The following is a 12,056-nucleotide window of genomic DNA, read 5'->3' on the forward strand; positions in this document are numbered from 1 at the left end:
CCCTCTGTGGAGATAGAGGTGGTTAGGGACTATTTAGAAAAGCTGGACGTGCACAAGTCCATGGGGCCGGACGAGTTGCCTCTGAGAGTGCTGAAGGAATTGGCGGCTGTGATTGCAGAGCCATTGGCCATTATCTTTGAAAACTCGTGGCGAACCGGGGAAGTCCCGGATGACTGGAAAAAGGCTAATGTAGTGCCAATCTTTAAAAAAGGGAAGAAGGAGGATCCTGGGAACTACAGGCCAGTCAGCCTCACTTCAGTCCCTGGAAAAATCATGGAGCAGGTCCTCAAAGAATCAATCCTGAAGCACTTGCATGAGAGGAAAGTGATCAGGAACAGCCAGCATGGATTCACCAAGGGAAGGTCATGCCTGACTAATCTAATTGCCTTTTATGATGAGATTACTGGTTCTGTGGATGAAGGGAAAGCAGTGGATGTATTGTTTCTTGACTTTAGCAAAGCTTTTGACACGGTCTCCCACAGTATTCTTGTCAGCAAGTTAAGGAAGTATGGGCTGGATGAATGCACTACAAGGTGGGTAGAAAGCTGGCTAGATTGTCGGGCTCAACGGGTAGTGATCAATGGCTCCATGTCTAGTTGGCAGCCGGTATCAAGTGGAGTACCCCAAGGGTCGGTCCTGGGGCCAGTTTTGTTCAATATCTTCATAAATGATCTGGAGGATGGTGTGGATTGCACTCTCAGCAAATTTGCGGATGATACTAAACTGGGAGGAGTGGTAGATACGCTGGAGGGGAGGGATAGGATACTGAAGGACCTAGACAAATTGGAGGATTGGGCCAAAAGAAATCTGATGAGGTTCAATAAGGATAAGTGCAGGGTCCTGCACTTAGGATGGAAGAACCCAATGCACAGCTACAGACTAGGGACCGAATGGCTAGGCAGCAGTTCTGCGAAAAAGGACCTAGGGGTGACAGTGGATGAGAAGCTGGATATGAGTCAGCAGTGTGCCCTTGTTGCCAAGAAGGCCAATGGCATTTTGGAATGTATAAGAAGGGGCATAGCGAGCAGATCGAGGGATGTGATCGTTCCCCTCTATTCAACATTGGTGAGGCCTCATCTGGAGTACTGTGTCCAGTTTTGGGCCCCACACTTCAAGAAGGATGTGGATAAATTGGAGAGAGTCCAGCGAAGGGCAACAAAAATGATTAGGGGACTGGAACACATGAGTTATGAGGAGAGGCTGAGGGAGCTGGGCTTGTTTAGCCTGCAGAAGAGAAGAATGAGGGGGGATTTGATAGCTGCTTTCAACTACCTGAAAGGGGGTTCCAAAGAGGATGGCTCTAGACTGTTCTCAATGGTAGCAGATGATAGAACGAGGAGTAATGGTCTCAAAGACCAAATGCAGTGGGGGAGGTTTAGATTGGATATTAGGAAAAACTTTTTCACTAAGAGGGTGGTGAAACACTGGAATGCGTTACCTAGGGAGGTGGTAGAATCTCCTTCCTTAGAGGTTTTTAAGGTCAGGCTTGACAAAGCCCTGGCTGGGATGATTTAACTGGGAATTGGTCCTGCTTTGAGCAGGGGGTTGGACTGGATGACCTTCTGGGGTCCCTTCCAACCCTGATATTCTATGATTCTATGAAGGGTCACCGTGTGTCCTCGCAGGGGATTTCCAATTGGATTACCTCATGCATAAGGACCTCTTACGACCTGGCAGGTGTTCTGCCGCCGCTGATTGTCAGAGCCCACTCAATGAGAGTGCAGGCGTTTTCGGCGGCCTTCCTGGCGCACATCCCTATCCAGGACATCTGTAGAATTGCAGCGTGGTCCTCTGTTCACACGTTTACCACCCATTATGCCGTCACTCAGCAAGCCAGGGATGATGCTGGGTTTGGCAGAGCTGTGTTGCAATCTACACGTCTGTGAACTTCTACCCATCTCCAGGGGTACTGCTTGGGAGTCACCTAATGTGGAACGGACATGAGGAAGCACTCGAAGAAAAGAAAGTTACCTTTTCCGTAACAGGTGTTCTTCGAAATGTGTTGCTTATGTCCATTCCATGACCCGCCCTCCTTCCCCACTGTCGGAGTTTCCGGCAAGAAGAAACTGAGGGTTGGGGGAGCCGATGGTGCCCGTTATACTGCCCCATGCAGACACCACTCCAGAGGGGGCCAGAGCTGATCCCCTATGGATACTACTGAGGGAAAAACTTCCAGCACCAGTGCATGTGGTGAGCACACACACCTAATATGGAATGGACATGGGCAATACATCTCGAAGAACACCAGTTACAGAAAAGGTAACTGTCTTTTACGAAAGGTAGGTAACCATTTTTTTTTCGGTTGCTGACAGGTAGGACAGGGTAAGATTCTACTTGATACATTCATTTATAGAAAGTTCAGATCTAGGTATTGATAAAAACAAAGAAAATGGATGACAAGAACTCCTGTAAGAAACAAAAAGCCTATCTCCACAGGGAAGCCCATTTTACCCCTCTGCTCAGCAAGAGGATAATTGAGCTCTGTAGTCCATCTCTTCCACTGACCCATATGAGGCCAGTTGTTTCACTGAATCCGCTGAGCCATTATTTTGTAGATTTGAAAGGGGTCTGTTTTATTTCAGATGCTTTTTTATATCAGGGCAGAAATCATCCATCCGTAAAATCTGGCAACTTGCAGAACATAAGAAATTATCCATAAAATACAATCTCAGCCTTCTTAACGTTTTTGAAATTTACCTTCTCTGCAAACACAGTTAATTTCTAACCCATTATTTCTCCCTGATCCAGGTGGAAGCTGAATTGATTGATAAGCTGGACAGCTTGGTATCAGAAGGAAAAGGAGATGAGAACTACAGGGAGCTCTTCAGCCTACTGTAAGCAATGCCACTCTCCCTTCATCTTGCATGTTACAAGGTCACCTTTAGAAGGCTTGGTAAAATTTCAAAGTAATGATTCATTGTAAAATACCAGCAATGGAAGTGGCCTCCCTCAGAACACAGAGTAATGAACAGGGACTTCTAACAGGTTATTGTGACATTGGCCACAAATCAGAGAGAGGGCTATGAAAAAGCTTGCCATCCCTTTTACACTGACAAGAATATAAAAATATATTTTTGTATCTTTCATGCAATAAAATCTAGTATTGATGTTGCATAGGTTACAGTATACAGTGTGCCAAGTGGTGTCCATGTTCCTATCACAGACACACTAGACAAGCCAGTGCTCAGCTTTGTGACATCAGTGTGTGAAGTCATAGTCTTCAGACTGTTCAGAGGGCCAGCTAAAAAATCAAGCAGTTCAAGTCTGTTTTGGGGCATTTAAAATTTCCCTCCATTTTCTCCCCTTGCTTACCTTGCTCTTGAAGGTCATACATTAATTGAAGGTTGGAAACTGCTCCCTCCAAAGCCTATCAGTGCACAGCATTTCCAGTCCCTTCCAACCCAAGAAACAATAATGATAGTCGGAGGCTAACCTGAAATCTCAAGATCTGTCCCTCCCACATGGTTAGTTCTCGGGTGCTGAGCAGTGTCCAAGTCTGATTTTCAAATGCCTCCCTTGGTGGATGCTGATCTTGGTTTGAAGGCATATATTGTGACCCACTCTGTAATCTCCACTGAGTTAAATCTTGAGTCTTTAATTGATCCAGTGGTCCCTCTGAGATCAGTAACAGAATACAGGGCAAATTTTCAAAAGGATCTCAATCCAGTCTCCATTTATGTGCATGCAGCTTGATGTATACAAACATCTACATGCATTTTTGGTGCACCGACACCTCTGCATGGAAATTATAGAATTTACTTGTGCACACCCATCATTTTGGGTATGCAGGTAAATCTATAACCTGTGCACCTTTATGTTAATACTCAGAAAGTATGCACTTGTATTTGAGTGCACACAAATGGCAACCACTTTTTGAAAGTTTGGCTCCATCAGTGTACATGCAAAAATAGCAAATACTTTTGAAAAGAAAATAATGGAAAATTTGTTTTTCTTTTTATTTACCTGGCAAGAACAATGTTCTGTATTTCCCTTGCAGCAGCTGATGATATCTCTGATAACAGTTGTGATGCAAGATGTTGAACTGGGATTGCTCATTAGAGACCAGAATTTAACAGTTTAACTGAGGGGATAAAATGTGTTACTGTGGGTTTAGGCTCCTTCCCAGTCATAGCTTTCCATTGCTATAAGCAGCTACCATTAGCAGCTTGGGAACCAATTTTTGTTACGTGCAGTGTTCTCTTTCCTATGTTTGAAGCAGCATTGTGATGGGAAATTTTACCTTTTGCTGCCAATTCCATCTTTTCTTGTCTTTGCTTCATGCTGCATGGAGTAGAACCCAGCTCTTTGGGCCCTACCCCAGGTAAGACTGTAATTCTGTCAGTCTTCTGCATGAGAGAGAAACAAAGTTGCCCCTGGCTCTCTCCAGGATCTATACCGTTTCCAGGAAAGCCTCATATGCTGCCTCTTCATTTCCAAACAGCCTGCTGGAGAAGATTGAACAAGAGACGTGGCGGGAGACTGGCGTCTCTTTTGTTACATCAGTTACTCGCCTCATGGAGCGTCTCCTTGACTACAGGTACCTAGTTACAACAGTAAAGTGTTCTGAGTATAAGTATTCTAGCATTCTGCAAGAAGGGTGTACAGAATTAGTAATGCACCAAATTATTTTTGTGTAGAGAACTGTTTTGTATTGGTTTTGAAGCAATCAGTTAATTCAGAGCTGTGGAGTAATGTGAGAGCAACCATTACACAGAACTGTTGGTTTCTGAATTAAGATAGTGGAGGCACACGTTCTCATTTACTTCTTGTTCATTCTTGATAAATTGTCAGAATGAAGAAACTGATGTTTAGTTTACTTGATGATGAGGCTAAAGGATTATAGAACTGTTGGAAGTTATTAATGTGGCTCTCTTCTTAGAATATTTGGCCCTGATTCATCAAAGTCTAACGCAATGCCGTCTAACTCAGCTAAGGGAGACTTTCTTAAAAGCAGGACCCTATGTATTCCATGACTCAGTGACCATGGAGTTTGCAGCAGATTATATTCATGAATCTCAACTTTCATTTATTTAAAAAAAAAAATCTAACCTTAAAGGTTGTAAAGAAAATCTTGAAAGTGTGAACAGAACATAAACAGATGTAATGAAACAGTAGTGAACTGTCCCATTCATCTCAGTGGACTGTTATCTCTGGAACTTAAAGACAACAGTTTAATAATTAGCTGTTTTGCTGCTGATCATTGTAACAAAAACATTTGGCTAATGTGGTTTATTCAACAATCTCAAATAATTTCCCGTGCTCATGTGCCAGAAGCCCCAGTTGTCCCCACCCACATGACAAAACCTCCAGTTCTTCTTCGAGTGACTGCTCATATCAATTCCAATTAGGTGCGCATGCACAGTTGTTGGAAAGTTTTTTCCCCTGGCAGTGCCCATTGGGTCGGCTGTAGAGCCCCCTGGAGTAGCGCCTTCATGGAGCTCAATATATGACCCTGCCAACCTGGCGCCTCCTCAGTTCCTTCTTAGTGACAGTGACGGTCTTTGGAACTTGCTCAGCATGTTCTACCACATTTCCCTAGCTTTGTTTGTGTTCTCTGTACTTATTAGTTAGTTCTTAGTTGGTAGTTAGTAGTTAGCACTTGGGCTGGGGGGTTTACTCTCTATCCCGACCGCTTTTCCTTGGGAGGGCTTACATGCCCAAGTCCGAGGGGTTCAAGCCCTGCAAGTCCTGCAGCAAGCCCAGACCAACGAGTAACCCCACGATGCTTGTCTAAAGCCGACAGGTGCAGGATTTGTAAGGGGTTTCGCCCCAGAACCAAAAAGGAGTGAGATTTTTGCCTCAAGCAGCTCCTTGTGGAGGCAGCACTTAGACCACAGCCTCCACCAGTGCGGCAATACCTGGCGCCAAGTTCATCAGTGTGTAGCACCCTGGCAACAGTGGTTGAAGCGGCACTGCAGAAGGACGCTGGCAGACACCCAAGGCTAAGCCTTCGGTACCGCATTGAGTGGCACCGTCTCGAGGCAAACTGGCGATGCTCCATCGCTCGGCATCGCTGATAGAATTGCAGCACTGCTCAGAGTCCTGGTGCCGCTTACAATCACAGCACCGCTCAGACTCGCGACACTGGTCCACCGGCCAGCACTCCCGTTTGCAAAGATGATCCATGCATCGATCCACGTTACGCAGCAGGTCCCACTCCCAGCACCAGTCCCAGTGCCACTCAGCAACCCCACACAGCTCCAGATCGTGACACTGCTCTCCAACCTCACAGCACTGCTCTCCAGCCTTGCAGCACCACTCTCCGGCATTGCAACACCGCTCCCCAGTGTAGCACTGCTTGCAGGATCAGCTCTGCTCGGCACTGCCCTGGCCACTGCGGTCCCGATCCCAGTCTTCTACTCGGAGACGGGATCTAGATACTAAGAGCAGGGTCGGCACCGGTTGGGTCATGGATGCTGTGAGGTGGGGGCAAGGCCAGGGCCTACTCAGTGGCAAGGACCAGCACAGTGGCCATTTTGGATGCCGTGGGTGTACCACCAAGCACAGGGCACCCAATCTAAAGGATCCCGATTGGCCACCTTTGAACCACAGGTGCCGGAGGCTTCTGTCAGTGGCCCCACCCCTAGCACTGCAGAGGAGGTGCCGTGCCCGCAACCCCCACCCCCACCCTCCGCCCCGCCCACAGAACCCACTCCAGTTCCTGAGCAGGACCCTGGTCTACCTGGTCCAGCCAGCGAGACAGGACAGGAGGTCTCTGACGAGCAGGAGGACCCTGTTCCCTGATTAGCCTCTTCGTCCTCCTCCCCAGATGAGGCCGTTGCAAGCACTTCTGTCTCTGGACTGCCCCCCATAGACAGCTGTGCCCACCATGACCTCTTTTGCAAGATGGCGTGCAACATGGGTCTGCAGGGCGAGGAGGTGGTGGAGTCGGAGGACCTAATGGTCGACATTGGGAGGAGAGGTAGATATGCTGGAGGGTAGGGATAGGATACAGAGGATTAGAGGATTGGGCCAAAAGAAATCTGATGAGGTTCAACAAGGACAAGTGCAGAGTCCTGCACTTAGGATGGAAGAATCCCATGCACCGCTACAGACTAGGGACCGAATGGCTAGGCAGCAGTTCTGCAGAAAAGGACCTAGGGGTTACAGTGGACAAGAAGCTGGATATGAGTCAACAGTGTGCCATTATTGCCAAGAAGGCCAATGGCTTTTTGGGATGCATAAGTAGGGACATTGCCAGCGGATCGAGGGACGTGATCATTCCCCTCTATTCGACATTGGTGAGGCCTCATCTGGAGTACTGTGTCCACTTTTGGGCCCCACACTACAAGAAGGATGTGGAAAAGGGGGAAAACGTCCTGTAGAGGGCAACAAAAATGATTAGGGGTCTGGAATACATGACTTATGAGGAGCGGCTGAGGGCACTGGGATTGTTTAGTCTGCGGAAGAGAAGAATGAGGGGGGGGATTTGATAGCTGCTTTCAACTACCTGAAAGGGGGTTCCAAAGAGGATGGATCTAGACTGTTCTCAGTGGTAGCAGATGACAGAACGAGGAGTAATGGTCTCAAGTTGCAGTGGGGGAGGTTTAGGTTGGATATTAGGAAAAACATTTTCACTAGGTGAAACACTGGAATGCGTTACCTAGGGAGGTGGTGGAATCTCTTTCCTTAGAAGTTTTTAAGGTCAGGCTTGACAAAGCCCTGGCTGGGATGATTTAGTTGGGGATTGGTCCTGCTTTGAGCAGGGGATTGGACTAGATGACCTCCTGAGGTCCCTTTAGATGACTGTGCACGCAGCGCACACACACCTAATTGGGATGGATGTGAGCAACACATCTCAAAGAACAGTTATGAGAGGTGAGTAACCGTTTTTTTCTCCCCTGACAACTTCTGCAGTGCAGTTACTCATCAAAACAAAATTCTGAAAATGTAAAATATGGGGACATCTATTTTAATTGAATTTACTGTTAAAACAGCACAGGATCTACTATATTGATTGTAGTATTAATTTTCTTATTCAATTCAGTTACAATCCTCAATTTTTTAATTTAAATTAATCTGGTAGCAAAATGTCAAGTGTGTTGCACCAACATGCTTTTCACTTCTACAATAGGTCTTTAGTTCCAGTGACTATAGTCCATAATCATCTGATGCCTGTTCAGGGTTCCCTTTAAAATTAGGAAGTAATCCCAGTCCTTTCCTAGTGCACGGGAGCCAATAAACAACACCATCTCAGCAGAGGACAAAGTCTGAATAACTCTGAAGATTGAACTCCTCTCTTTACAGCTGGTTCTTCCAAATCAGGGCTGTGGCACGTTGTTGGTGCACTTTGAAGAACCTGGCACTGCCACTGCTCATACTGCACCTTGTGTGTGCGTAAATGGAAGGTCTCAGTCTCTAAGGCACTCAGTCCAGAACCTTTTAATGGCACTAAATTAACTTTACACATAAAGCTCATTTGAAGACTAACTTTCTTAAATAACTTCTTTAGATCTACACTGTATGGAGTCTCTTTTGAGGGGTGCTTTAAAAATAAACTTTAGCCTTCACTATTGTTTTGGCATTCTAGAACAGCTTCATCTTTAGTTAAGGAACACACTCTTGCAGTCTAAATGTCTCAACAGTGTTTCTCTTTTCAGGGACTGCATGAAAGGAGATGAAACTGAAAACAAGAAGATTGGCTGCACTGTTAACCTGATGGTAAGAACACTTTCTTTTTTATTTTATTGACCTGTACATCATGATCCTGTGCACAGTATTTTAATCTGGAATGGAAAGGTTTAGGTATGATGATCTGCAGAGGGTTAATAGTCTCAGCATCCTGCAGCTGAAAATTTAGGGCTTTTTCCATTTTGAATTTACAGTAGTGTGTAGTAAAATGGTTCCATTGAGACAGGAGGCAAGAGAGCACAGCAGATGAGCAAGTGTGACTCTTAGCAAAGAGAAAAGGAGTACTTGTGGCACCTTAGAGACTAACCAATTTATCTGAGCATAAGCTTTCGTGAGCTCACGAAAACTTATGCTCAAATAAATTGGTTAGTCTCTAAGGTGCCACAAGTACTCCTTTTCTTTTTGCAAATACAGACTAACACGGCTGTTACTCTGAAACCTCTCTTAGCAAAGAATATTTCTACAGGCATTTTATCCTTTTCCATTCCTCCTCTTTAATCTCATCCTGTACAAACACCCCCCACTCACATCTCCTTTTCTGTTGATTCTAGAGATGGCAGTAGTATTTTTAGAGTGCAGAGGGAATGAATCACCAGTACATATTTGTGGGCATTCACTCTCTTGTACCTTGCTCTCTCATACTGATATTTGTATGGATACAATGGGCCTGATTCTTTTCTCCTTTGCACTCATGTTAAATCCAGCATAACTTCATTGAAGTTAGTGGAGTTACTCCTCATTTACACCCGTTTAAATTAATCCAGTATTGGGCCCAATCTTTCATATTATTAATGCACTTTCTTCGTATTATATGCAGCTTCTATTAGCTGCCTGGAAGTAGGGGGTTATTTTACACTGACAGAGTATCTCAAGATTGTTTCTGAATATTAATTTTCAACTCTTTTTCAGAACTTTTATAAATCTGAAATTAACAAGGAAGAGATGTATATCCGCTACATCCACAAGCTGTGTGACATGCACTTACAGGCTGAGAACTACACTGGTTAGTAATGAGGAGGCTTTCTTCAGGGTCTGCTGTTAGAATCCAGGCCAGAAGTATTGAGTCTCCCAGCATTCTCCTTGAATATTCATCAAATACTTTTCTAGGAATTTTTGTGAAGATCAAACTACTGCAGTTAGAAGAGTTAGAAGCCCTGTTTTTTCATATTACTAATCAACTTGCTTTGATGCCATTTAAGAAACAGACCAGTTTGTAAATTAAGAAACCAGGTGAAGAGGTTGATTTTTGAAACAATACTTCAAGGAAGAAGAGTGTTGAAGGGACCTTGTGGATGGTAGCCCTTTGCTAATATTCGGTATTGGCAGAATCCACGTTAGTCATGTATCCTATTCAGGAAGTGTTTATAAGAGAGGGAGAAAACCTATAGAAAAATGAATTATAAAAGCATTAGCAGTCTGATATGTTGCTATGTTTATATCTCAGTTGAAAGATGAGAATCTATTTTTAAATTATATACATCTGCACAACTTTGGGGAACTTGGAGGAAGTCAGAAAGATGACTTTGAAGGGGAAAGTACAAACATTAGTAAGGTGCTTTTTCCACTTCGGAGATCGTTCATCAAAAAGCCAGGAAAGTGTAACAGTTAGACAGCAGTTGTGAAAACCCCTCATTTTAGCTCCCTGTCCAGATGACAGGAATGGAGTCCAACACATTTTCCACTGAATGCCCATGACATGTCATCTTTGTAATGCTGCAGCATGAAGTTGTTGATCCACTGACCAAGTAGCTTCCATCTCTCAGATGTTTCAGAAGGGGATCTTGGTTTTCAAGCACTTTGTTCCCCACTGGGTTATTCTGTAGGTGAATTTCAGATCATGATTCGCTTGACAAATCCAAATGCAAATCAAACCCATTAATTGTATTTATTTGTAGTAATTTACTCAGTCTTCATTGATTGCTGTTCTAACAGAGGCTGCATTTACATTGTTTCTGTACTGTGAGCTACTTCAGTGGGAGGACAGACCTCTGCGAGAGTTCCTGCACTACCCATCACAGACAGAGTGGCAACGTAAGGAGGGGCTATGCCGGAAGATTATCCACTACTTCAACAAAGGGAAGGTATGCCAACTACTGCTCTCCTCCCACATCTTCCCTCCATTTCCCTGACTTGCTTTTTTCCCTCTCAACCCATCTTTTCAATTAAGTAGTATATTAAAAAATCTTATGCTAAGTGGACTTTCAGCATTGTAGACTAAACAGCAGGTAGCTAGAGAGTAGCTGAGAAAATGAGTGGGGATAAACATAAAACTCAGGACTAGATGAGTTAGACCCAGAAAAACGAATCCAGCAACTTCCTGCATCTTCTATCCAAATTCTGAATCAGCTGGACTGATAAAGAACTGTGTGAGTTTCGGTTGCTTCATTTCTAAAAAGTCTCTCTTTGTAGAAAGCTCTGAAAATTTCCATTTATATGTATTGTGGTTCATGTTAAGATTTGGTTGTTTTCTGACCTGCAGGGTTAAATATGAATGGTCAGTGGAATTTAAGTGGCACTGAAAAATAAAGACTAATCCTCCTCACCTCAGCTGTTTTACTCACAGGTTTGGGGTTCCAATTGGACTCCATTATCCATTCACTGACTCGGAACAAAATGCAGCAACTTGCAAATGTCACTTATTTGACTTATCTTTCCCACAGTAAATAAACAAATTTTAAAACTACTGTAGTGATCTATGTAATGAGCTATGATCCCTTATGTTATGATACTTCAGGATGGTTTCATTAGGTTAGATTTAGAAGGTATTTATACAATTTTGTAAAAATTAAAGACCAGATTATCCCCTTGTCTACATTATCTCCATTCTCTAAAAACTCCTCCATAGGGCAAGACTAGTAGAATTCCCTGAGTTTTAAGGATTTTTTGTTGCTGGGTTTTTTTTTTTCACCCAGGAGGGCAGTGGCTGCAGCATAAAGCACAAACACCACTGCACCATACAGAGAATGGGATTAATATTTAATTAATCCCACATTGGCCACAGTCAATGAAGGAGCTGTTGGTTGATTTAGTTGGGGTTGGTCCTGCTTTGAGCAGGGGGTTGGACTAGGTGACCTCCTGAGGTCTCTTCCAACCCTGATATTCTATGATTCTATGTTCTTTGGCAAAGACACGTACTGCATGTAGCTATAATGGAAAAAATCTATCCTCAATTTACTGGGGGAAGGGAGTGGCGTATTTACAAGGAATTTGTTACATTAACAAAGAAATACTTTGTTCTCAGGGTAGTGTTCTTGTGTAGTAAAACTGGCTATCACCCCCTCTATAAAGCTTCAGATATTCTCAGTATTTAGCCAACTACATTCCACAGATTTATCAACTTCAGCTAGTATCTCAGGACTACCTGATTAGGCAAAGAGTACAGAGAGCATATATATAAAATAGTGTATTCTGTAACTATTAAAGGT

At 44.0% G+C, this 12,056-nt stretch overlaps 1 protein-coding gene across 14 annotated transcripts in view; it reads left to right on the top strand.

Moving 5' to 3' along the window:
• The window catches only part of DOCK3 (dedicator of cytokinesis 3), a 585,316-nt gene that overhangs the window by 511,835 nt on the left and 61,425 nt on the right, over positions 1-12,056 (top strand). For 12 of the 14 annotated variants that reach the window (XM_073352483.1, XM_073352491.1, XM_073352484.1 and 9 more), the window contains 6 exons: positions 2,749-2,834; positions 4,295-4,321; positions 4,442-4,537; positions 8,601-8,661; positions 9,541-9,634; positions 10,564-10,712. In XM_073352483.1, the coding sequence (XP_073208584.1) occupies positions 2,749-2,834; positions 4,295-4,321; positions 4,442-4,537; positions 8,601-8,661; positions 9,541-9,634; positions 10,564-10,712 (513 nt within the window). The remainder of the gene's footprint in view (positions 1-2,748; positions 2,835-4,294; positions 4,322-4,441; positions 4,538-8,600; positions 8,662-9,540; positions 9,635-10,563; positions 10,713-12,056) is intronic. The other 2 variants (XM_073352485.1, XM_073352490.1) reach the window with 1 other exon arrangement.

Source organism: Lepidochelys kempii, chromosome 7 (assembly GCF_965140265.1).
Source record: "Lepidochelys kempii isolate rLepKem1 chromosome 7, rLepKem1.hap2, whole genome shotgun sequence".
NCBI classification, from domain to species: Eukaryota; Metazoa; Chordata; order Testudines; family Cheloniidae; genus Lepidochelys; species Lepidochelys kempii.